At 39.6% G+C, this 25946-nt stretch overlaps 1 protein-coding gene across 1 annotated transcript in view; it reads right to left on the bottom strand.

Annotated features, from left to right (window-relative positions):
• Positions 1 to 25946, bottom strand: part of Spta1 (spectrin alpha, erythrocytic 1) — a 69627-nt gene that overhangs the window by 2130 nt on the left and 41551 nt on the right. The window contains exons 31-50 of the mRNA XM_051148368.1: positions 25639 to 25742; positions 25186 to 25348; positions 24872 to 25003; positions 24324 to 24461; positions 24032 to 24136; positions 22799 to 23007; positions 21020 to 21140; positions 20342 to 20463; positions 19127 to 19259; positions 13669 to 13780; positions 12273 to 12431; positions 11682 to 11758; positions 8462 to 8671; positions 5670 to 5966; positions 4773 to 4885; positions 3663 to 3680; positions 2860 to 2911; positions 1655 to 1842; positions 709 to 762; positions 107 to 253 (exon numbers count right to left, since the gene is read on the bottom strand). Coding sequence (XP_051004325.1) covers positions 107 to 253; positions 709 to 762; positions 1655 to 1842; positions 2860 to 2911; positions 3663 to 3680; positions 4773 to 4885; positions 5670 to 5966; positions 8462 to 8671; positions 11682 to 11758; positions 12273 to 12431; positions 13669 to 13780; positions 19127 to 19259; positions 20342 to 20463; positions 21020 to 21140; positions 22799 to 23007; positions 24032 to 24136; positions 24324 to 24461; positions 24872 to 25003; positions 25186 to 25348; positions 25639 to 25742 — 2654 coding nt within the window. The remainder of the gene's footprint in view (positions 1 to 106; positions 254 to 708; positions 763 to 1654; positions 1843 to 2859; positions 2912 to 3662; positions 3681 to 4772; positions 4886 to 5669; positions 5967 to 8461; positions 8672 to 11681; positions 11759 to 12272; positions 12432 to 13668; positions 13781 to 19126; positions 19260 to 20341; positions 20464 to 21019; positions 21141 to 22798; positions 23008 to 24031; positions 24137 to 24323; positions 24462 to 24871; positions 25004 to 25185; positions 25349 to 25638; positions 25743 to 25946) is intronic.

Raw genomic sequence — 25946 nt, 5'->3', positions numbered from 1 at the left:
AAAAGAAATAGAGCCTATTTTCAAATAACTTAATTTTGTGTTCCATGGACCATTTCACTCTATGTTCATCTCTTGATAAGCCTAGCCGCAAACCTCTTTCTCTTACCTCCCTGGATCCACAGCATTCAGAAATTTCTCAAACTTGGGCTCAGGTTCACCTTCTTCTACCATAGGCAGGTAGTAATTGAGTCCTCTTAGGCATGACCGGAACTCTTTATGAGTCAAACGCCCTGTCAAATTCTCATCAAAGTGTCTAAACAACAAAAGCATTTTGTCAACTCAAGAGAGAATCAGGTTAGAACAGAATAGAATTGATCAGGTCTGGCTGGACTGACTACGTCTTTTATGACATGCCATAATATTGTTGGACCACAGAGTAGAAAATCTATATCTCTGAGTGCTTTTTGTAAAACACAGTTATGGGAGGAACATTATAAAGAATTGAATATTCTCTCCAGTTCTTTCCTCAGAAATAGCTGAAATTCACAGAGTGATGATGTAAAGATGTATTTTCCTTTTAAAGCCCAGGGATCTCACAGGTGATTAAAATCGGAGACTAAAATGCAGTACTGATGCTAATTAACATACATAGACTAGGTCTTCACTGAAGATCCCATCCAGGCACATAGTGCGAAAAGTTATTATTTGTAAATTTATTCTAAACTTTCTATAAGACAATGGACCAGCCAGCTATGAATTTATACTCACTTATATGTGGTGCTAAACTCTTTCAGTGTCTCCTCACTCACGCCTATGGTATCCCTGGAAGGAAAAATATAAATTAACTCTGGAAATAAAACAGGAAATGTCAAAAAGACATGCTCTATGAGAGATTGAGGACTTCTCATATGTAATGTGTTATTTACAGCATTTAGTTCAGAGGCTGACAAGTAATGCCCTGGGAGCCAAATCCAGCCACCTTCTATCTCGAAACAGCTCTTGTGCCAAGAGTGGGTTTTCAACATTTGTTTATATAGTTGAAAACAATCAAGGAAAATATTTTATGAAGTGTGAAAAACATGTGAAATTCAAATTTCAATGTCTACAAATAAACTTTTATTGGGACACAGGCATGTTCATTCAGTTACAAAGTTTATTTGGCAGATTTCCAGTATGCTAGCAAAACTGCAAAGCTTCCACAGACATCTAATAGTTCAAAAGGCTTAATTATTTATAACAATGTAATTTATAGAAGGTGGTTATTGATTTCTAAAGTACAGAAAAAATTTCCAAAGACTATTGAGAAATAAAGTGGCTGTGATAGGTTTAGTTTATCTAAGGGAAAATTAATTTCTTCCCTTATGCCCCATAATTTGAACCTTACATTCTAGATATTATGTATTGAGAAGAACTTTATAAATGGAAATGGTTTCTGAACAGATCATAAGATGTTAAAAGGATGCTGAAACTGGATGGAGGATTCACGTGTCTAGAAAGAGGATGTACACACACACACAGAGGGGAACATCTTTTTACCAGTGTACCCTGGTATAAAGAGAAATCGCTCAGTTGTGGAACAGGAAAGAGAGACTATATGGTAAGTATAGCATCTCTGAAACAGCTCTTTATCAGGTACCCTATGCCTAACCTAGTTAAACTCCAACATCTAACACAAACTGTCCCTCTCCTTGCCCAGGGTTTAAACCACCAATACTTGGCCTGAATCTGTTGCTCCAAATTGTGTTGCATTCTCATGCCCAGCTGGTGCAGCTGATCCCACTGCTGGGCCAGCCCAATGGTGCTGTATTTGACGTCAAGGATCAGAGCCTCATCCATGCTGTCCCCCAGGTCTTCAATCTTGGTCAGGTGACGCTTCATTGCCTGGATCTCCTTTTGCTTCCTCTGGAAAAAAAAAAAAAAAAAAAAAAGAAAGAAAGAAAGAAAGAAAGGCAATCGATCAAGCTAACAGATACAAACCAAGAGCTAGGGGAGGAGATGCTACATTTCCCTAATTTGTTCATTTTTAGAGGTCTTGTTATTCTCTATGAAATGAACAATGTTACTTCCTTTATCCTCCCTGTGTAAAGCAGTAGAATGTCTATGTGAGATGATTTCTGTCATCCTGGAACTCAGACACCACCAGCTCGTCATCACACTGTGAATTGTTTCCATTGTCCATGGGAAATTAGTTCTCTGGCTCACCAATGTCTTCATTGTGTCCACTTTCCAGACTCCCTCATTCTCAAGGATGATGGGCTGCTGTTGCTGACTAAGCACATCATGTGAAAAATTTCTGCATTTCCCCAAAGCATCCCAACAAGTTGGAATTTGTTCACCTAGGAGTTAATATGCAAAATGCCTCTAAAGGATGGGTGAAAACTTTGATCTAAGGCATGTGAATGCTACCTGACATCTTATTCTTCTCTCATTAAGGAAAGGTTATACTTAACTTTTTTCTTTTTTAATCTTGGAAAGAGGAAACAATGCATACAAGACTGAGAAATACTCTTCTAACCCTCTGGTTCCCTCAACTGAAATGAGGGAATCTACATTCAGTTATGTCATTTGGTCACATCAAATAATAAGCATGTTTTGATGATGGTCCAGGTTACAGGCTAGGAACACATAAGTCTGCACTTTTAGTTAAATACAGCAACAATCCTTAATGTACATATATTTGCTTAGCTGTATTGTTGCAAAAATTAACACTCAAAGATGAAAGTAAACAGAGACCTGAATCAGTTATATAGTGGTCTGAAGTTGGAATGCTGACTGATCCCTGAGCAGGACTCCAGCCCTGGCTTGTTGACCTTGGGTAACCTCTATGCAAAATAGCACCAGGTTGCCTCTATGTGGTTTTTCCCCTGCATTTTTTAAAATGTGAGCAGTGTCTTTGGCTAGTGAACAAATATTACTCACTTTATTTGCTTCAAGTTGGGATTCCAGAGTTCCTGTTTCCTTGAGCAATGAACTAATTAAGAGTCAAAAGAAAACATTATTTGTTACAACAGAAATCCATATTTCACAGACCCATTAGCTCAAAGTCTCTGCAGTTCATTGTTTCGGCTTCTCTCAAGTTACATGGGCTTGCTAAATGAAGTTTTGTGAAGCCAACTTTTAAAAAAACAAACCTTCTGTCTGTCATTCTTTCTAGATAGATGAAAAGGAACATAAAGCCAGCTCTAGTTCCTTTGTGTCTAGAAGAAGGTGCCACACATCTTTCCTAATTCTATTCCTAAATGCAGTAATATCTTGGTGTCCACGGAGGGGATCTTTCAGGTGGCCAACATAGTGGGTGTTGCAGTTACAAAAATGGGAAAGTAGCATGCAGTATATGCATGCAGTCAAGATTTCTTGTAATACCTACTATACTACACGTGGTTAGGTACTTTAAATAGGATGATGACAAAAGATAATGCTTATATATATATTCAGTAAAGTCACATTATTTTCTGAATATTTTCATTTCACATTTGGTTGAACATATTAATAACCTTCTTATTTACATGTAGGCTTTATTCTATACTTTTAAGTCATGTGAGAGAGGTACCACTTACATGAGTACAGGACTAGGAGGAAATATGGGTCTTTATTCTTGCTCCACATCTATAATTAGGAACTATCAGATTATGATGAGCTATAATACCTTGGCAGTAACGTTTCCTTAACTAATTAGTCTAGGACAATATAATAAAACAAACTTAATTATAGGAAATACTGACCCATCCAGAAAATAAGCCCTGGACATGGTAGACCGGAGCAGGAATCATGAGAGGGAAAAAAGGAGAACACATGTTAGCACAATTAATGATTCCATTTCTTCTTGTTGATGAAACATTTTAAATCTTCTGATTTGGTCACAAAACAGGAACTCATACATCCACATGTTGCTTTCGAAGCCTCTGGTCCTCTGAGAAACTAACAGACTTTGTCAAGCTTCTCCTTGTAGGACAAAGAACACTCATACCAATCTGCATGCTAACTCTCTAGCATACACTACAGGGTAATAATTTAAAGGAGCTAAACCAGGGGCAGAGGAGGTTGCACTGGCTCATACAACCTTGGCCAGATGTGTTCTTTCAGATATAGTGCAATTTTTCTTGTTGTTTAGTGTAGAAGCGTTAATTATGGATTATCCAGCCAACACTAAACCTCAAAATACCGTATTAGTGATCTACTGATGGGCAGAATCTTCATCCTTTGGCCATTTATACTAACATATTACACTTTTTTATGTCTTCTCTTTTCCAGGTCATTTACTCAGAAGATGTAATACACGTTATTTCCATGTACATCTTGAATATAATAAATGAAATTAGGTTGTATTATACCATTTCATTCTCATTATGGCTTTAGTTGACAGACAATGCAATATCTTATTAGGTGCTCATGGTTGGTTCTGGCTTTGGACATACACACACACACACACACACACATATACAACCTTGAGTGAGACAATTTATCTACTTAAACTTTTCCTACTTGAGAGCAGAGGTAATAAGATCCACTCTGCACCTTCCTAGGTTACTCTTAGAGTTCAGTAAGATAACAGGTGTTGAAGTACTTTATAAGGCATACTGTCACATGATTATTGAGGCTTTGAAGTGTAAGTATACACAATAGGATCAAAAGTATGAGTGTCAAGAAGAAAATAAAAAAGGGTGGGTGAGAATAAAGGATACACTAAAGGAATTATGAAAGGAGTTAAGTATAAAGGCGATCCAAAATATAGTGATGGGGACAGACTATATATTACTTCTGTCTGCCATATATGTCATCTCTATTGAAAACAGCATGTGTGGGGGTCTTGTATTGAAGAAGGTGCAGCATACCTGGTCTCCTGGATCCACTGAAGGAAGGCACTGGCATTCTGTTCAAACTCCTGGCACATTTCAAAGTTCTTGATTTGTCTAGCCTCTTCTTTCTGTAGCTCCTCCTCCCGCTCCTACAACACAACAAAGAGCAGGGCTACTTCACATGGAAGAACTTTGTTTGGCATTAAAGAACCATTTTGTAGGTACAGGCACATATCTCTAGTCCAAAGCTCTTCTATCTTCTACAGGTACACAGTCATATGCTCATCCAGCAATCATATCTATCTATCTATCTATCTATCTATCTATCTATCTATCTATCTATTATCTATCATCTATTTATATATCATTTATTGGCCTATATGTCTATCTATCTATCTTCTATTTGTATGTATGTATGTATGTATGTATGTATGTATGTATGTATGTATCTCCTTATCTATCTTTTTTGCTTCCTTCAATCTCCCCCAAATCACAACACAACAAACCATAAGAATCACTTACTGTACTAAGAAGAGACTTGGTACCCTATGAGTATATACAGGGCGAGGAATTCCCCTTCAGTCACAGTCATAGGGGAGGGGAGTAAGGGGAAAATGAAAGGTAGGGAGGAATGGGAGGATACAAGGGAGGGGATAACCATTGAGATGTAATATGAATAAATTAATAAAATAAAATTAAAAAAAAGGAATCTCTCTCTCTCTCTCTCTCTCTCTCTCTCTCTCTCTCTCTCTCTCTCTCTCACACACACACACACACACACACACACATTTATGTATATATACATATATTTTTTCTGTAAATAATTTTGGTTCTTGACTTCTGCCACAGCCTTCTTTTCTTTTCCTTAACACCCCCAACTTGGCTAGTCATGCTTCCTATAGGCAGAAAATATTAAGTTGTGCCCTAAGTTACCTTGATGATGTCAGGCAGGTGCTTCCAGATCCTGCCTAACACATCCACTGTTAACCAGGTATAAGGACTGGAGGGCACATTTAAGGCCTTAATCTGCTGGTCTAACTCCAATAAATGGTTGAAATCCTCTTGAGCCCCAGCCAGAGAGGCCAAGAAGGCCTCATGTTCCTTCTGTAGCTGCCGAATCTCATTCAGGGAGACGCAGTGCACAGGCTCTGACAAGTCCTCCTCAGCATTCTCACACCAGTTGTTGAAGGCTGAAGCCTTGTGTGCAAATTCCATGAATAGCTCCTCAGCCTGCAGAAAGAAAGACACCCTCATCCCTTAGGAGAAGAGAATATTGAGAGTAAAAATAGCATCTTCAAATATTTGCAGAGTGGCAATCTGAACTGGTGGGACTAAAATTAGCAGCAACCCTGCGATGGGCTGGGAGGAATCTAAGTTAGAGGAGCTTCCAGGGTTTAGCCTTTTTCTTTGTGTGAGATTCCTCAAGCTTTCCACCATTCATGGTTGAAAACAGGGACTGGCTTACAGTGTTCCTTCATGCTCATGACTCTAAGGGCAGCCTTCAGTGCCATTATTTCATATTCTGAAGTCTGTACTGAAGTTCTACCTGGCATGGGAAACACTCAGAAACAAGTATTAAATGAGCATCTGAGAAACTGACTGCAATCAACCAAGCAACTCTGTTCTATTCTTTTTATTTTTATTTTTATTTTTTAGCCAACTTTTTTTTATTAATTTATTCTTGTTACATCTCAATGTTTATCCCATCCCTTGTATCCTCCCATCCCCCCCCCCCCCATTTTCCCATTATTCCCCTCCCCTATGACTATTCCTGAGGGGGATTACCTCCCCCTATATATTCTCATAGGGTATCAAGTCTCTTCTTGGCTACCTGCTGCTTTACTCACTTCCTCTTTCTCCTCTGCAGCTTTTATAGACTGGCTACCATCACAATTCTTTCATTACACCAAGCCACTTTCCTATCTTCCCTCTAAACCTTGTTGCGATATCATCAGGTCCCTACCTGAAGCTTTGAGAGCCACTGAGTCAGCCCATCTCATACACACTGACCTACACCCTCTGCACAAATCATGTGCTCCCATATCATTGTCCAGAGCCACCCCCATGCGCAAAGGACTCCGACCTCATATGACTGGAAGACAGGAAAATCATGGACTTTCTCAAACAGCAAAGGATAGGGTGGTTCCAGATCAAAAGTACGCCTGAAGTTTTGGATTCAACCGATTGAATTGTTGACATGATTTGTCCGAGCAATCATTAAAAATGAGTTTTCTTCTTTCAAATTTAAACTAGTTAGCAGAAAACTGATCTGAATGGACATGGGGGACTTGTCTACATCATTTCAATGATCTAGATACTAAAATAAATCAACACAAATGAAATGAACAAGATGGTATCTTACAGACCATTTCATGCTATAAGAAGAGTGTTATGGATTAATTAAATATTTATAATAAGAATTTAAAATAAATGTTTTGCTATTTAAAATTAAGGAAAACAGAAGAATGCCAAGTAGCTATGTAGAATGTTTTGCTCATAAAGCTGTCAATCTACTTGTTTTACTTTTTCATTTGAGAGTTCTTTCTGCTGTGTCAACATCCCTCTTTAGAATAGGAGTTAACTAAGAGCTGAGCCTCACTGTTTGCTTCTCTAACTCTCTGTCTTAAAATATTGTCAAGCACAATAATTTCTCCCATCTAGAGGGAGTAACAACACTGATTGTTGTGAAGATCAAAGTTGTGAATTCTAGGCAAGTGCCCAACCACTGAGTTATGTGCTAAACTATACTGCCAGTCTTTAATTTCTTTAACAGGGTGTTGCTATGCTCTCCAGTCTGGCCTAGAACTCTTTATCTTTTTTTTTTTTTTTCCATCTGAGTCAGAAATCTGGGATTTTAGGCATGCACCGCCACATTCAGCCTGGGTTCTTTGTATTACTATGTTTTATGACCATCTTTAATATGCCGTAGAGGCTACCACTGGTGAAAATAAAAATACCTTAGTCTCCTACATCTACACAGACTACTGCACGTTGAGATCTATATTCTCACTTAATAGTGAGAACACAGAAGAGCAGAAGAGGATGAAAGTATCTTCCTGTTTTTGTTTGTCTTTTGGTTTTTAGAGACAGGGTTTCTCTGTGTAGCTTTGGCTGTCTTGGACTCGCTTTCTAGAGCAGGCTGGCCTTGAACTCACAGAGATCTGCCTGCCTCTGCCTCCCAAGGGCTGGGATTAAAGATGTGTACTACTACTGCCCGACAATTCTTTCTGCTTCTTAAAAAGGGCACCCACGGTTTAGCAATAAGTCACACACTTGAAGATTCCCTTCAAGAAAGGAGATATACTGCGAATATGTTCTATTGCTACTTTTACCTTGACCATTTAATTTGGGTTAGAGAAACATAAAGGGCCAGGTTCACTGTCAGCTTTAGCTTAGTGTGTGAAGGCTGTCCACACTCTGATTCTATCCACCTCTCCCACCATGTGTGCCTGGCTTCTATTCTAAGTCATCTATAAAATGTCTCAATCCATTGAAAACAAAATAAAAACACTTTTCATTTGTTCTAAGAAGATGAATTCTATTTTGCTCAATACAAATGTTTCGTTTATTCATTTCTCTGTCTTATGATGTCTATAAAACTTTCAAATTGGATTTCTAGTTACTATATTTGAATTCTCCGGGTAATACCCAGATAATTTTGAGGGCCTGTTATACTTCACTGTGTTCCATTTTCACCTTACTCTTGCCCTTCCCTTCTCCCTAACCTTCTGTAGAGGCAGCTGTTTCTCTAGCAGTTTCTGCCTGTGGACTCGAGATGCCTCCAGCAGTTGCTCCCAGCGTCTCAGCAAGGCTGCATGCCGCTCCTCGATGGCTTTGATTTGGCTGTGCTCAGCAGCCACCAGCTGGTTCTTTAGATCAGTGATTTCAGAAAGCCGTTCTTGCTGGAAGCTCTGAAGACTGGCATCTAGTGTGTCCTGAGAAGATTAAAAAAAAAAAAAAAAAAGGAAGCAGTGAACAGGAAAAGGGAAGCAGCCAAAGGAGCACTAACACATGTGTCCAGCCAGACTTTATTAGAGTGTGATGGGGGATGTCAATTGTTAACTTGATGAGATATAGGCTCACCTAGGAGGCAAGCTTTCAGACAGACTTGTGTGGGATTATTTAACACGATCAGATTAACTGAGATGGAGAAACCCAACCACTTTGAGTGGCACCTTTTCTGGGGATCGTGGGCTGTATAGAAGGGAGAAAATAAGCTGAGCACAAGCATGCATTGCTTCTGTTCTTACTGATGTGGATACAATGTAGCCAGATGCTTCACGTTACTGCTGTCTTTATATCCCCACTGTGATTGACTGTATTTCAACTATGAGTCAATGAACCCTTTCTTCCAAACTGCTCATGTCAGTAGATTTTATCATAGAAAAATAGTATGTGCATATATATGTATGTATGTATATGTGTGTGTGTATATAACCACACACACATGGCTCAGTCACTAGGAGATTGTACTGCTCTTCCACAGGATCTGAGTTAAATTCCCAGCACCTTCTACATACATAGATATGGTCAGAATGTTATCCAAAGAAAACATAATTTAGAGCTTTAAATGAACTTCTGAGTTTGGAATTATGGTCAAGTACGAGTGTATGTATAGTTTAGATATTATATATTAACAGTAAATTGATAAGGGGATATTGGACATGATATGATATTTCCAATATTTCCAATCAAATCCTTATAATACGCATACTTTCTGAGAATTTCTTAAGGTCTCAGAGTGTTTTAATTAGGGGCAGAGCACTGTTAGGGGTTTTGGATATACAAACTAACAAAAGCTCTAGAGAAATGAAAATTTTACAGAAATGTTAAAATCAAAGCCAGGAATTTGATAATGAGCTTAAACAAAGTGACTTGCATTAGAGCAATTCTATCTTTGTCCTCCTCCCTCTTCTTCGAATTCTTCCCTCCTCTTTCATTTCAATACAAGTTCTCACTATGTAAATCTCTTTGGTCTGGAGCTCAGTATGTAGAGCAGGCTGGCCTTGAATTCATAAAGATGTGCCTGTATCTGCCTGCCTCTGTCTTTTGTGTGCTGAGATTAAAGGTATACCATCATGTCCAGTACATTAGATTAATTCTCCTTTTGAGACAATAGAAAATTGACTTTTTTCTTTTTGTTTTTTATGTGTATGAGTGTTTTCTTTGTGTGTATCCCTGTGGAGACCTGAAGCTTGGAACTGGAGTTCCAGACAGTTGTTACCACCACGTGGGTGCTGGCAATCCAACCCAGGCCCTCTGAAACTGTAGTCAGTGCTCTTAACTGCTGAGCCATCTCTCCTGCTCTTTTGAGAACAATTTTAAAATTATGAAGGCATTTCTTGTTTGAATAGAATCAGAATGAACCTGAAGCAGCTACAAATGAAGGGTCTGTGATACCTGAGGGAAGTGCTTGGAAGGCAACATTCACTCCATGTTTTCCTTTTAAGAATAAGCTGAGCAGGGAAGATGGTCACAGGGAAGCACCTCTGAGGTTTTGGCTATCATGTGCAGTTAAAGGGACAGAAATAGCCATTGTGGGGAACTGGGCATCCAGTCTTGCACAGGATGTAGAAAGAGAACTGCAGGAATGTTGAGTCACTATTCTGTATTTTAATCTAAGGCATTTTAGTTCCTAAAATGAGCAGGTAGTGTCCTTGGAGTCAAGCAGAAATAGCACTAAAGCCACAGAAGCTAGGCATTATTTTTTGTGGCGTCAGAGTGCTGACCTCAGGACCTACCAAGCAGATGTTCTAATTAAGGTGCTTAGGAGAAAGAACAAACGAAACGTACAAGCCCTCACACAAGCGGAAACCAGATATTATGTCTTATCCTTCTAACTCATGACCAAAAACTAGCCAGAAAAACAGAGACACATGCTGGACCAAAGGCTATCCAAGCTGCCAGAATTCCAGCCCCTAACTCTGATGGACACTCCTCCTGGACCACACCAGCTTCCAGAGATATAGACTACAAAGACTGGAATATCAAAGAGGAGAAAGAAACCAAGGAGCGAAAGGTAGAGTGTTTGGTGGAGCTGGTGTTAAGGTTTCAAATGCTGTGAATTAATAACCTTGAACTTAAATGGATTCATCTTTCCAACAAAAATCAATGAATTAGAAAATAGCATGATATCCAAATAAATAATTTTGTAACAGACACTTGTGTGAGAAGCTTCAACCTCGATGCAGTGATGGTGCTATGGGTCCTTTAAGAGATAGTGCCAAACAAGAGGTCCTTAGGTCACTTGAAGTCATGCCTTCAGGACAGATTTGTATTGTTCCCGTCCTTTTCCCTCTTTCTTTATGATCTCATCCTTCCTCCCATGCTCTTGCTATTTGCCATGGATCTTGTAAATTTCAAACTGTACTATTTGGATTAATAGCATTAAACTATTAACTAAATAACTTTAAAAAAACCTGTACAGTTATTGGCTGCAGCCTTGTTTATTGTCTCCGTGGGGGTGTATGTATGTGTGCACCCCTGGGTGTAACTGCAGAGGCTAGAGGTTGACATCAGGTGTCTTCTTTGTTTCTTTACTCCTTCTTTTTTGAGACAGGCTTCTCTCATTGAGTGCAGAAGTATAAATTCCAAGGACCCGTCCATCTCCACCTGCCAGAGCTGGTGCCAGATCTGAGCTCAGGTCCTCGTGTTTGTGTAGCAAGTCCTTTCCCCACTGAGACCTTGCCTCAGCCCTAAGTTCCTCCATCAAACATTGAATTATAGTGACAAAATGGTCCAATTACGGGAATTAATGGGGTGCACAAATGGAGAAGATTAGAAAAGCCAAAAGTTGACTCACTGACAAAATTCAAGATGACAAACACAACTGTCTAACAGCAGGGAAGGGGACAAGGAAAGAGAGGGAGAGGGAAGGACACAAATGATAAGCAAATTAAATATTGGGCCTTCCTGGCCCCATTTGACACAGCATCTCTTACTTACGTGCTTTGCCAGGAGTGTTAGGAAGGCAGTGAGGTCCGTACCATTGCTTTTGGTCTTTAGGCTTGCTTCCTTCTCACCTAAACAAGGGAAGATAGGAGGGAATATTTGATGATCATTTACAGTGGTCAATGAGAAGGCTTCCTGCTTCCCAGAACAGGTGACTCGGTACAATACAGAAGCAGATGGAAGAATGGGTTTTTTTTCTGTCATTAGAATAAAACTGACTGAAGAAGACTGCTAAGAGCAAAAGAAATGCTGAGTCATGGAATGAAGGAAAGGTGAAGATTGAACATGAATTATAAACAAATCAACATATACTGTGTGGCTTGTTTCCTGGAATATTTTGTGGAGGATTTTCCTTTCTAAATACCATATATGAAATGAGAAGTCCCCAACAACTGTGTTCTGTGGGGTTTATGACTCTTAATTTTCTATCAACTCATCTCTCTCTCTCTCTCTCTCTGTATGTGTTATTGTGTCCAGGAGTAATAAAAATGGGCATTTCATCTCATTTTCAAAGGTAAAAAAGAATCCAGAGACCATTCTTCAAATGGCCTTAGAACAAAGTACTGCAGCCCTAGCATCTCATACCTATCCAGGATTCCACGACATCAGCCTTCCAGTTAAACTGCTGGAAGGCATGCTCCTCGTCCAGCTGTGACTTCCAAGCATCTAATGCCTTGGCCAGAGACGTTGTCTTCTCATTCAGGACTTGGATCTTGGTAGAAATCTTATCTTTGTTTTGAGCTTCTTCCTGTGATGCCAAGTTTGAGAGGAGGAATTAGGCAGCCATGCTGAGGAGGCAGAAACACAGTTTCCTTGCATCCATAAAAAACCCATAGTTCTCCTATCCAAAACACCTAACTACTATCCTCTAGATCTGCTGTAACTATTCAGATCCTCATGTGTGTTTAAAAATGTTATTTCCATTCTAGCATTTGGACAATTGTGGCATATTTGTTTGCTCAAGTGTGATTTTATTTATAAAGCTTTTAAAAGGCACAGAAGCATCTCTATTTAGGGATCAATGAGGTTTTGTAAAGAAAATGCAAGAAAAATAAAGATTCACAAGTTATAAGGAGGTTCTTGCATGTCCCTGCCCAAGATGTAGAAGAAAAGAATTTAATATTCTTGGAGTACTCAGCGGTACACTGGCTAATTTTATGTCAACTTGACACAAGCCTGAATCATTTGAGAAGAGGGAATTTACACTGCGAAAAATGCCACCACCAACATGACCTGTGTGGGCATTTTACTGATTGATGATTTGTGTGGCAGGCGCCAGGTCACTGTGGGTGGTGCCACCTTTGAGCAGGCAGTCCTGGTGTTATAACAGGCTAAGCAAGCCACGAAGGGCAAACCAGTCAACAATATTCCACCACAGTCCCTACTTCAGCTCCTGCCTCCAGGTTTCTGCCCTGCTTGAGTTACTGCCTAGGATTCCTTCAGCGATGGACTGTTAACTAGAAGCATATAACGCAATAAACTCCCCCTCAAGTTGCCTTTGGTTAAGGTGTTTATTACAGCAATAGATACTCTAACTAATACGATAGTTAAAAACAGTTTTAATATGTATAGAGGTTGGCAAAAAGGCCAACAAAGTATCTTTATGGAAAGGTAAAAGAGGGGCATATAAGAACTTAAAATAATTTTCAGAAAACAACAATTGAGTAGGTAATGGGTTGCTGGGGAAAACAGCTAAATTCTACTTTGAGGAGGTTAATAAAGTTATGTGTTTGTGGGCTGAGCATAATGAAAAGCATGTTTTCTATCTCAGGACTTGGGAGGCAGAGGAAGAGCAGAGGAAAGCAGAGCTCTGTGGGTCAGCCTGGTCGACACAGCAAGTCTGAAGCCAACTAAGAGCTACATAGTGGGATTCTGTGTCAGAAGAATCTCTTCATAATTATAAGTTATTAACTTCTATAGGTAATCTCACCATTCTTGCTTCTACATTTGGGCTGGTCACTTTCAGGAAAGAACACAAAACCCCCAGAACTCACCTTACTAAGAATGTCTTCTCCTTGTGCGCACACATTTTGCCCCCGGGTCTTGTGCACAGCAAAGTCATTTTCCAGAGCTTCGTGCTTCTTTAGCAAACTCTGCATGAACAAATACGCAAAGACCAGAATGTTCAAGAATGGTCAACCTCCATCCACATGCAAGCCCACAGCATGTTATTCAGCATCCCACTTAGTGGACAGCATGAGGATGTACCTCTGCACCCAAACTCTACCAAGGTCCTCTCAAAAATTCTTTCCTGTCTACAGGACAATGTCACTGGGAAGAGTGACAGGAATCCAGGGATGCTCTTTCTCTGTAGCTCACATGGCCCTAAGAGCCATTCTCCTTTCATTTTGGAATCAAATGATTAGGAGAGAAATATGAGGATTTCTCAACACCTAGATTCATGCAGTTCTACAAAACATTCCATTTTTAAGAAAATATTAAGCATTAAGAACATGCTAAACTAAGAACTGTTTCTTTTATAGCCAATAGATAGGAGAGAAAGACAGATAGATGGAAGAGAGATATCTGTATATAATTATATTTTTTACCTTCTATAGGTAATTTCATCCTTGAATCTAATTTATTTCTTCTTGTTTCTTTTTTGAGCACAACTACTAACAAACTGCAACCAACTCCCCTCCCCGCCATGAATGACCACCAACTGCCTGCCTCTCAGGGTCCTAGTATTCGTATACTCCTCGGAAAAAGCATATGGCAAAATTCAACAATTTTCACTGTAAAAATTCTTGACAAACTAGAACAAGAATATTACTTCAATATAATAAATTCAAAATGTGAAAACTACACAGATAGCATTGTACCAAGTTTTGTAATAGAAAACATTCCTCTTAAGATCAGAAACAAGATAAAAATGTGCACTTGTGATAACTTTTATCAAATATAATTCAGGGAGTCCTAGCCAATGAAACTAAGAAAAAAAAGGGAGATCGTCCAAATGAAAAGGGAAGAATAGGTAATGTAGTCTCTGAAAGTCAAATGATATAATATGTTAAAAACTTAGATTTCATAGAAATTGTGAAATCAATAAACCTAGGGAAAATTCAGAACAGAAGGCAACATATGAAAACACTTTATTTTTATATAGTAATAACAACTACATGAAAAATAAATTAATAAAACTGACCATAATATAAATCTTTTCAAAACATAAAATTAAGTCCAATCTCATGGGTTAGGAGAATACATTAGAAATAAGAAAATATATTTAAATTCAGGTGGAGCCAGTAAAAAACATGAACAGCCAAACCATGCCTGATGAAGAGAACAAAACTGGAGCTCTCACTTCACGATTTCAAAAGCATGTCACAAAACTATAACAATAAAAACAATATAGCATTGTATAAACAAAGACATAAATGCATAGAACAGAAAAGATATCACAGAAAGAAAACCATATACATGCTGTCAACTGGTCTGTAATATTCTCCAACACACTAGAGGAAAAGAATAGTCTCCTCAACAAAAGATACTTGACATCCTGTGCCTACCTTTGCAGGAGAAATAGACCAGTTCATATTTTATATAGTGCTTAAAAATCAAGTCAAATGGATTAATGACTTAACTATAATAATGGAATATATTCCTCCCACTATGAGAGAATATATACAGCAACAGTTTACAACAAAAGCACAGGCAACAGGATGCCCATCTAGAGAAAAGGGAGCACATCATAGTCCAATTCTCTGCACAGCCAAGGCAACAAGCAACAGAGCTCAAGTGTCACTTGCAGAATGATGGTCAGTATGCAAAGCATTTATCTGATAAGGGTTCATTTCCAGAGTATTCAAGGAACTGCTTTAACTCACTAACTGGAATAAGAAAGTAGAGAAATAAATGCTAGAAACGTTTCAAAAGAATGCCCAATGGCTTGATTTTAAACATTTAAATGGCTTGATTTAAAAAAATTTTAAATTGATTTAACAATCTGAGTAAAACTTCTTCAAAGAAATCGTGGGCAGCTCACTGGTGTATGAGGTATCTGTTCAGGAGGAAACAGGAAATAAAGCACAATGGCATATCTATCACCTTGTGCCTAGCAGTATGGTGACTGACCAAAGCAAAAGACAATACCTGTTACCAAGGATTTGGAGAAATTGGAGCCATGATATGCTATTGGCAGAAACTGAACATAGCAAACTAAACTGCTATGAGAAATGTTATTGACATTGCTCAAGATATTTTAAGTACAATTTCTATATAATGCAGAAGAACAATTACTGTGTATTACCATGTTACCATGGTTTGGAGAAGATATTGGCATTCCTGTGCTCAGTGGAGTGCTCATTTCAGCACCAAAGGTGTGAGAACAATCTAAAAATTTACAGGAAGATGCATAGACAAAGAAAATGCAGCACACACCTTAATATATGTGTAAGATGAAACATTTCAGCTTTATAAAATTATAAAGGAGAAATCTTCATAATATGCAATGACAGAAGATAAACTTTGAGGTGTTGTGCAAAGTAAGATAATGTAGTTATTTCAAATCATTCTACATGATTTAACTTATAGGTGAAAATTCATAGAAGTAGAATAGGATGACAGTTACCAGGAACTAGGAAGGAAAAATGCTCTGCTGCTAATTATCCACCAAAGTTTCCATCAAACAAGGAAAATAAGTTTCAATATACATTGCATCTAACTTCACCAATAATATCTTGTGCACATATACTTTTATTGATGACATAACTCATACTAAATGTTATTGGTGAACTATAGCAATGATCTGAAAGTATAGTCTTGTTAGATGCTATTAACAAAACAAGGAAAACATCCATGTGGAAATGGATACAAGGTGTGAGGAGGCATTTCACTGTGGAAGATATGTAGATGTCAAATAGAAAAATATATCATTAAGGAAATGCATATTAAAACCACAGCAGGGTATCATGGCCCATTGACTAGAATAAAGTAAAAATAATGACAACACACAATGCTACTGAGCATGTGGAGACACTGCACTACCTATGCGTTCATGATAAGAGGAGAGTTAAATAATCAGCCTGCTGGAAAACACCTGGGATTAATTAACTATCTCTGCAAAACTGAACAGATGCTAACATTTACATAGTCCAGCAATCAAACTCCTGAGTATTTGTCCTAGAGAAACATCCACACACATGTGCACAAAAAATGCACAATGGTATGTACAATAGCTCTTTTCAAAACAGACAATTTGTGAAACAAGCAAGGTGAGTGGTTAAGCTGTGGTTATGTTCCACCTGAAAACTACTGAGGAATAAAATAGAATGAGCTTTCTTGCACACAACAGCCAGAATTAATCATCACCAAAGTGTGCTGAGTGAAAAACCAAACTTCCTCAAACGTTACAAACATTTCCCATGCTTTCACATTCATTCTTTTGTTGTTGTTTTAAAGCAGCAACTCTTCTATGCATGGTTTCATACCCATTCTTTTGTTGTTGTTATTACTATTTCAAAACGCCAGCTCCTTTTACCAAAGATGGACTAGAATGCACAATAATTATCCTACCTCAGCCTCCTAAGTGCTGGGGTTACAAGTATGAACCCCAATGGCCAAGGCATTCCTGAAATGAAAAAAAATTATAGGAATATAAATATGGCCCAGACCTGGTGTCACGAGACTGCACTTTCAGCTACTTGAGAGGACAAGGCGGGAGAAGTACACGCTGAAGGCCTGCCTTGGCTAATAGAGCAAATTTAAGGACAACTTGGGAAATTCTCTGTCTCAAAATTAAAAGAAAATTGTTGGGAATACAGTTGTGATATAGTGCATTTCTAATAAGTGTTAGGCCCTATCTTTAATTTCCAATGCTAGAGAGGTATCTATTTCTATCTATCTATCTATCTATCTGTCTATCTATCTATCTATCTATTCATCATCTATCTCTAATCTATCATCTATATCTATCATCTAATTATCTATCTCTTATCTCTATCATTATCTATCTATCTATTCATCTATCTATCTATCTATCTATCTATCTTCTATATATCTATGGAGAGGAATAAAAGAATTGTGAATATCAGTTTATGGACTGGAAAGATGGGTCAATCATTAAAAGCTAGACTCACAACCAAAACAGCAAGAATAGCAACTTAAGCCTCCAAGCACAGTCCACACTGCACAGGAACAGTCATAGGGGAGGGGAATAATGGGAAAATGGGAGGGAGGGAAGAATGGGAGGATACAAGGGATGGGATAAACATTGAGATGTAACAAGAATAAATTAATAAAAAAAATTTTAAAAAAGAATAGCAACTTAGGTTTGAAAGAAGTGGAAGCATTCTAGAAGAGAAACAAGCAGTCATGGAATAGAAACAGGAAGGTGGGACCTCATGATGGCCATCTTGAAGATGTGAATATAATGATACTTTACTGCAGCTGTTTTTATTCATCTTATACACAATTAGGAGATATTCAGTAATGATACATAGGATCTCTGCATTATTCTAAAGGCATGTGAGTTTTGGGTTTTCAAAATAAAAGGCTTTGATAGTGCACAGCTATGCTCGAGGCACTTGGAGGACTGAGTTGTGAACACTGACATGAGTTTGAGGTCATCCCTTTTTACATAGTCTCTGTCTCACAAAACCCCAAAACAAAATAATTAATTTATAATTAATTAATAAAGCTCAATTAAATAAGTCTTTGAACATATTTGATACAGAACATTAAAATGCTAGATCTTGAACAGGAATCTGTTATAAAAGACATTAGCTAGAGCACTGATAATTTCAGTCATTTGACCTTTATCATTTAAATGATTTCCTGCAAATCTAAGTCTTCCTTTATCTTCTGACGTAGAAGTGATTCACCCTGGGCAGAGCTCTTAGCCAACTCTCTTTCTACAAGGCAGTGAAACAGACTCAAAACCATCAGATCATCACTATTCTGTGAAGGCTTTCTCCACAGTTGCTAAATCATATATTAACTAAAGATCATAGGCAGAACTTGCTCATTTATTTATTTAAAAAACCTCAACTACGATAATTTAAAAGGAAGTCTCTAAATGTGGAACTATTCTGTTAATAGGCATGCTAAAATTCTTTTTCTAAAATTATGTATTTTGAACACTGCAACTAATTCCAGACAAATGAGTATTACTTTCTAAAATTGATGGAACATTGATATTTGAGAGACTCTTTAGCAAGTAAGCCCTGTGAGGATTCAGATGGATGAGAGAAGGATGGCCTTTCACCATGATGTCTTAGACTCAGACAGCTCATGGGCTCGAAATCTGTTTTCATCGCTGTTTGGCTCCAAGGTTTGAGACAAGTCAGATCTCGTTTCTCACATTTAAAATTAACAGAAGCATCCATATTTCTCTAACCCAGGAAACAGGATCTAATTTTACTTGTGAAAGACACCACAGTCTTAAGAGATGAGTCAAATGAAGGAGATGATGCAATTGACCCATTTGACTTTTTCTTTACCTGAGTAGCAGCCAGTGTGTCTCCAGAATCCCCTCGGCTGACCAGAGCATCCTTTTCACCCAGCCAGGCTTCCTCTTCCTCTGCATTCTCCATGAATTGCAGATACTGAAGAGACTCTTCCAACTGCACTCCTCTGGAACAAGGTATCAGCACAACAGGAGTAGGAAGAGAAAAGTAAATCATGGAGCTACAGTGTGGTGGCATAATCACATCCCAGCAAACTATGATTTTTCTAGACAGCCATAGCTTAACTGGGCAGGAACACAATCTATGTGTCTATTGACCAGTGGTGCTATCTTCTGTGACACAGAAGAGACTTGAACCCTCCAATTTTATTTTGAAATAGCATTAGAATTTGAGGAATGAAGGAAATTGCACCCAAACAAGGCTTGCAGACTCTCAATAGTGGAACAGTGTTTCCCTGTGCCAAGCACTTCCTATCCTCTTATTTGATGAAAGTACTGAAATTTCAGAAAAGATCCATTTAAAAGTATTTATTTTTAATTTATATGTATGTGTATATGCCTGAGTGCCACCTCTGGGCTGGTTGTCCAAAGTCCTATAAGACAGCAGGCTGAGCAAGCCATGGTGGAAGAAGCTAGGAAGCAGCATCCCTCCATGGCCTCGGCATCCCGGTTTTTGCTCTGTTTAGTTCTTGCTTTGATTTCCCTTAGTGATAGAAAGTAATGTGGAACTGTAAGCCAAGTTAAATTCTTTCCATTCCAGGTTGTTTTGGGTCTTGGTGTTTGTGACAGCAGTAGAAATTCTAAGATAGTACTAAGATAGTATCTAGTGAGTGTATGCTGGTGCCCGTGGAGACCAAAAGACGGCATTGGATCCCTTGAAACTGGGATTACACGTCTTCAATTGGAGTTGGATTGACAAGCACCCAGTATCGGTACTGGGAGCTGAACTGGGGTTGTTTGCAAGAGCATCAAGTGTTCTTAACCACTGAGCCATCTCTCCAGCCCCAGTAAATTTCTCTAATCTCCCAGAAAGAACTGTCTGTCTACTCATAGACACTGGGGGAAAGGTTCATGAAGGACCTGGTGTTTGAAAAGATAGCCCAGTTCTGTAGTCTATGCTAAGCTGACACAGAAGCACCGCTCCCTCCGCACCCTCCCCTCCCCCACCCACCCCCGCCCGCCCCCGCCAAGGCCAACACCAGACTAATGCTTCATTGAGCCTCACTGAGATTTCTGTTGTCCAACTCACCTGGTTTGGGCCAACTCTTTGAGCTTTCCCCAGTGTTGGACAAACTGAGCCAGCCGTTCCTGGATCTCCTCTTTCCCAACAGCAGCCTTGTCTTTCAGGCTCTCTGCTGTATCCAGCACATTCTAAAAACACATACTCCACATTACTGTGCAATCTCCTCTTCTCAGCCAGTCATAACTTATGGTAAATGATCCGGTATTTCCTAATGTCTTATTATCTCTTTGCTATTGGGACTTGAGGTTGTCCCTGGATACTGGGAATATGAAGAATATGAAGAAACCTAGATCATGCTAAGATTTCCCAAATATTTTTGACAAACATCCCAGAAAACCAGTAGGCTACTCCTGCTGTTCTGTCTTATAGATTTTTCATGGTGACAGGGGGACTCGTCTGCCACATCATACCCAAAGTCATCTCTTTTGGGCATCTCAACATACCCCAAATGTCAATGACTGGCCATCAGTTTCAGAATTAACCCTAGGAAAGTCCTGTCATCCCATCTAGTATCTCCTATTCAGAGGACACAAAATATGCATAAGAATTCCCATGAACTACATGAGGAGTAGCTATCTCTGAGCACTGCCTTTACATATTACCCATATTGATTTATACAACTATGACATGAAGAACTGCATTTAGGTGATTTCTGTCTCTTTAGGTCTGCCATTCGATTCCTACCTGGACAGCAGGTTCATGTGCCACCAGCTCTCCCTCTAGGCGTTTGTGTTTCTTCAGTAGGTTCTGAACACTCTGAAGATCTCTCCCATAGTCCTGTGAGCTCACTCGTAACAACTTCTCCCTGGGAAAAATCAAAGGTGAGATACATCTGAGATCAAGTCAGAGCAAGAGTGCTCTCTCTCTCCCTCCCTCTCCTCTCCCTCCCTCCCTCCCTCTCTCTCTCTCTCTCTCTCTCTCTCTCTCTCTCTCTCTCTCTGTGTGTGTGTGTGTGTGTGTGTGTGTGTGTGTGTGTGTGTGTGTGTGTGTGTGAGCTGGGAGATTCTGATGAGCGCTGGGGCTGTGCTGACTAGTTTTATGTTAACTTGACACAAAATGGAGTCTCAGGGAAGAGGGAACCTCAACTGGGGAAATGCCCTTACAGCACTGGCCAATGGGCAAGCCTGTGGTGCATTCTCTTGATTGCTTGAGGAGGACTTAGTTCACTGTGGACCACGAGGAACAAGACAGAAGCAGCATTTCCCCATGGCCTCTGCCACGAGGTTCCTGACTTGCTTCAGTTCCTGCCCTGACTTCCTTCAGTGACTGACTGCGATGTTGAACTGTAAGAGGAAAAAAACCCTAATCTCTCCAAGTTGCTTGAGGACAGGATGTTTTATCACAGTAATAGAAACATTTACTGATCCAGGAACCAACACAAAATGATAAGCAGTGAAAGAGGATTTCAGAAGACATGATTTATGTCAACACATATTAAAATAACATACCAGTGTCCACTACGCATACAGCTATAACAGACTTCTCTTTTGTACTTTATAGCACATATTGTTTCCCTTTTTTAAAAACCATGGAAATTATACTACTTTCATCATATTTTATATATTAATATCAATAACAATATCTGAGGATATTGGTAGAGCACTTGCCTAGTTAGTACAAAGCCTTGAGTTTGATCTTTAGTATTACAAACTACATGAAATATTTGGGCACCAAAAGGTTATGGTATTTTATGACTATTAAAAGGTCCTATTTGACACCTTATAAACCATGCTTCCATCTAATTTATTATGCTACTTGTAAGAATCTGCAGATGGGCAGTCAAGAAACATGAAGAACAAAGTTACTGTGAAGCAGGCAAAAATAATGGGTTGTTAAGAATTCCCATCCACATATAAAAGGATAGGATCAATAATAAAATTATGGCAGATACTGGGACTGCCTAGTGTCATGTATTATGTAACAAGCATAGAAGAATTATGGTTGGGGGCAGGAGAGGTGGCTCAGTGATTGAGAGCAATTGCTGCTCATGGAGAGGACTGCTTCCTAAGGCCCCATCAGGAAGCTCAACAAACCACCTGCAACCCTAGCTCTAGGAGACCCTATGTTCTCATCTGGCCTCCCTGAGAACTTGCATGCAAGTACACATCACAGACAGACTCCCATGTACATGAACAAGAACAAATAAATATGAAAGGAAATAGTAACACCAATGTTGTGGTCTTCCTAAGGGTCAGCTCTCCACGCCCTACAATTCAATGAATTATTTAAAACAAGTGTGTATGGTGCCTGAACTTTATTCCCAGGATGTGAGCGAACTGTTCTTCCTATCTCCCTCTGCGTTTGGTTTCCTGCCTGCATCCACTGAAGATGCAAAGTGAAACCACTGTTTGCATTCAGTCGAGGCGGAGGTTTAAATTTATCAACATAAAACTCAATTACACATTGACTTCAGCAAACATTGAACCTGTCTGGTGAGTTACTCAGCGGCCTGGTGATACGTACTCGATCCAGGCTTCCTCGTCATCCAGGTCTTGGAAGAACTGGAACAAGGCGTAGGTCTCTTTCAGTTTCTCATGATGTGCAGCTGCCAAGCTCTGGACCATTTGGAAGCGCTCGTTGACACCGTCCATTTTCTCCTCTATCTGGTCAATGTTGAAAGTCCCACTGGAGATCAACTCCTGTGCTAGATTATTCAGATCTTTGAGAGGGTCCTGGAAAATAGAGAATGTTTAGTGTATGGAAGAGTGTGGTGTTAATATATGGACCCTAGACTCCAGCCAACAGAGGTTCTACTTCCCTGACTAGGTTCAATACATTGCTTTTGAAGACACAGATTTTGGTAGGCCTGATTAAGTGTTTCACACAAATGTGGTTTGGTAAGAGATGCGTCAGTAATTAGATATCAATCCTATTTCACTCCAGATCACATTTATTCCTAGTTAGCCAATGCCTCCTCCAATGTTCTCTAGTGTTTGCCTGCTCTCACCAACTAGCATAAATAGCTTGTCCTACATACAAACTGTCTTCACAGTTCTGCAACTGATAGTTGCCCCCTAACTGCTCAAAATATCCATTAGTACCCTGTTTTGTAGTACTCTTGGGCTGGCTACACAATACACCCATGGCATTGTATACCTGTGTCCATTCTAGTGAAGCCCAGTAATTATGAAATGGGAAATATTACAAAGTCCTGACACATCAAATCCAGAAAGCCTTTGGCTTTTAAACCTTTTAATGTGTATATTTATTACCAAGTAAAACTAATTTTTATAATTAACTGGCATGAAATTAATAGTACTGTCAGAATTTTGTTACTGACCATGTTATGCTACAACTGCAATCCTCCACAGGTCTTACAGATGAACTTACTTAGGTGATTCAAACTATTGCATTTTCTCTCATCTGGTTTTACTTCTTTACTTTCCTTTATAGTGTCATTTTCTCTTTTCTTTCAAACACTAGCTCAAATGTACAACTTCAGAAAGTGGTAAGTTTATGCATCCTTAAAATTATAAATAAGATAACTTTCAGGATGCGTTTCCCAGAGTCTTTGAGCTTACATGGTATTGGTAATGAACAATGACTGTCACATGGCCCAGCAACCCATGGATTTGACCTGGTTAAAATGGCAGCTGGTCAGTGACCTCAAGGCAGTCGTCTCAAGTACTGTCCTAAGATATGAGTTCAGAAATACTCCCACCTTATACAGAGGAACACAATTTCACCACTTCTTACCTCTCGGGCCAACATCTCTGCTTCCAGTAGCTGATGTTTCTTAAGTAGGTTTCCTGCTGAAGTTAAGTCCCTAGCCTGATCTTTCATGGCCAACAAGCCTTCTGCCTGGGGACAGAGACACAGGACAGAAAGGTTCCCAGTGAAAATTGCATGTAAGGAGCGTGAGATTTAACATCTAGATTTACTCAGATATTTACAAAGACGGGTCAAGGGAACCATTCACATACACATTAAATTACTTAACAGGTGTCACTTAAGGAGTCATGTTCTGATCACCCTCGGGTTCAGTTACCTCTGAAAGCCAGAACTCAAAGTCCCGGATGCTTGTGTTGAACCTTTGCTGCCGACTAGCTTCGTTGAGCTTCTGCCCCTTGTCAGTTGTCCTCTCTAGGAGGTAATCCCAGTTTTCCTTTAGCTTGTCCAGTTGCTCCTAGCTCCAAGAAAGTGAGAACTCATTATGGGATGCTGGGCCCTGTGAGGACTTGAAGGGCTAATGTGGGACGGTCTTGATGTAAGAGAGGTAGTTAAGCAGGAATGCTACACATTTCAAGCAAGTCATGCTGAGGCTGGGGGAAACAGTAGGTGTGCAGTGAAAGGGAAAGTTTGGAAACCAGGATGCTGAACTGCGTTCAGTGGCTGGTGTCTGATTGCCAACATATTCTTGGCAGAAATTAAAAAAAAAAAAAAAGTCAAATAGGCAGGATTAAGACAGAAGCCTTGTTGGAAGCTCAGGAAGTGACTGTGACTGTATTTCTATTCCCACCCATGGACTACTGAAAGAGTAAGGGATTTCTCTTCCTGGGTCTCTGGAGGCCACATTTATCTAAGCACAAACTTTACCTTCATGTTCTCTTCATCACCGTCACATGCTCTGCGCTCAATGAGGGAGTTCCCAAGGTTAATGACACTGTTCACCTGCTCTGCACGACCATTGACTTCATTCTCAAAGGTCTGGTGTTTCAGATACTTCCTCTGAAGGCAAAGCAAAAACTACATCATCTCGTCATCCAAAGAAGATTAGGTTAGACTAAAAAGACAAAGGAACCACTGTGCCACCCCCAAATCAAACGAAAGCAATCGTTACAATCTCAGGGCAGCCATTCACCCAACAATGAGGTTGGTGAAATCTTCTAAGATTTCTGTTTTGAGCTTGCCTGAATGTTAGTGGGGTCTTTGTAAGACTCGTCACAGGCTATGGGCAGCATCTCGCTGATCCATTCCTCCAGCTCCTCAAGGTCACGATAGAACTGTTTCAGGTCAGCATAGTCCCCAAGCTTTCCCCGTTCAGCAAGCAGTTGTTCTTTGAGAGCATTCCACCTAAAGGATGAGGTCGGATCATTTTCTACCCAGCACCCCTTTGCTCCATTGCTACATACATGACATTTTCCATTCTCCAGCCTGACCCTGTGCAATTCTTCAGACTCTCACTGTTTTCAGCCATACACCACAGTGGTTAAGTAAAGTAATCCGTAAAGTATCTTCCATGCTTTTTATTCTATAACTCTAAAGCAGAAGGTCCCCTAAGAAACACATGTCAAAAGGACAAGAATTTAAAGCTATCTCCTTATCAAGATGCTGACGCAGAGAGGGGACTGAACAGGTCTGACCTGTCTAGCACACGTTGGAGGCGAGCAGCAATCTCTTCCTTGGCATAGTGGTCATTGTCTATGAGCGTCATGGCAACATGCTCGAGGTCAGCAATCTTCCCTTCCTGAATAAGAGGAAATGATAAAACACAGACATAATTCCAGGCTTTTCCCTAAAGATAAACTCTCTCTTCTCTCTCTCTCTCTCTCTCTCTCTCTCTCTCTCCTCTCTCTCTCTCTCTCTCTCTCCTCTCTCTCTCTCTCTCTCTCTCTCTCTCTCTCTCTCTCTCTCTCTCTCTCTCTCTCTCTCTGTGTGTGTGTGTGTGTGT

The sequence above is a fragment of the Acomys russatus genome, chromosome 6 (assembly GCF_903995435.1).
Source record: "Acomys russatus chromosome 6, mAcoRus1.1, whole genome shotgun sequence".
Taxonomy (NCBI): Eukaryota; Metazoa; Chordata; class Mammalia; order Rodentia; family Muridae; genus Acomys; species Acomys russatus.
Note: the sequence above shows the minus strand (reverse complement) of the source record. Positions and strands in the feature narration are given on the sequence as shown.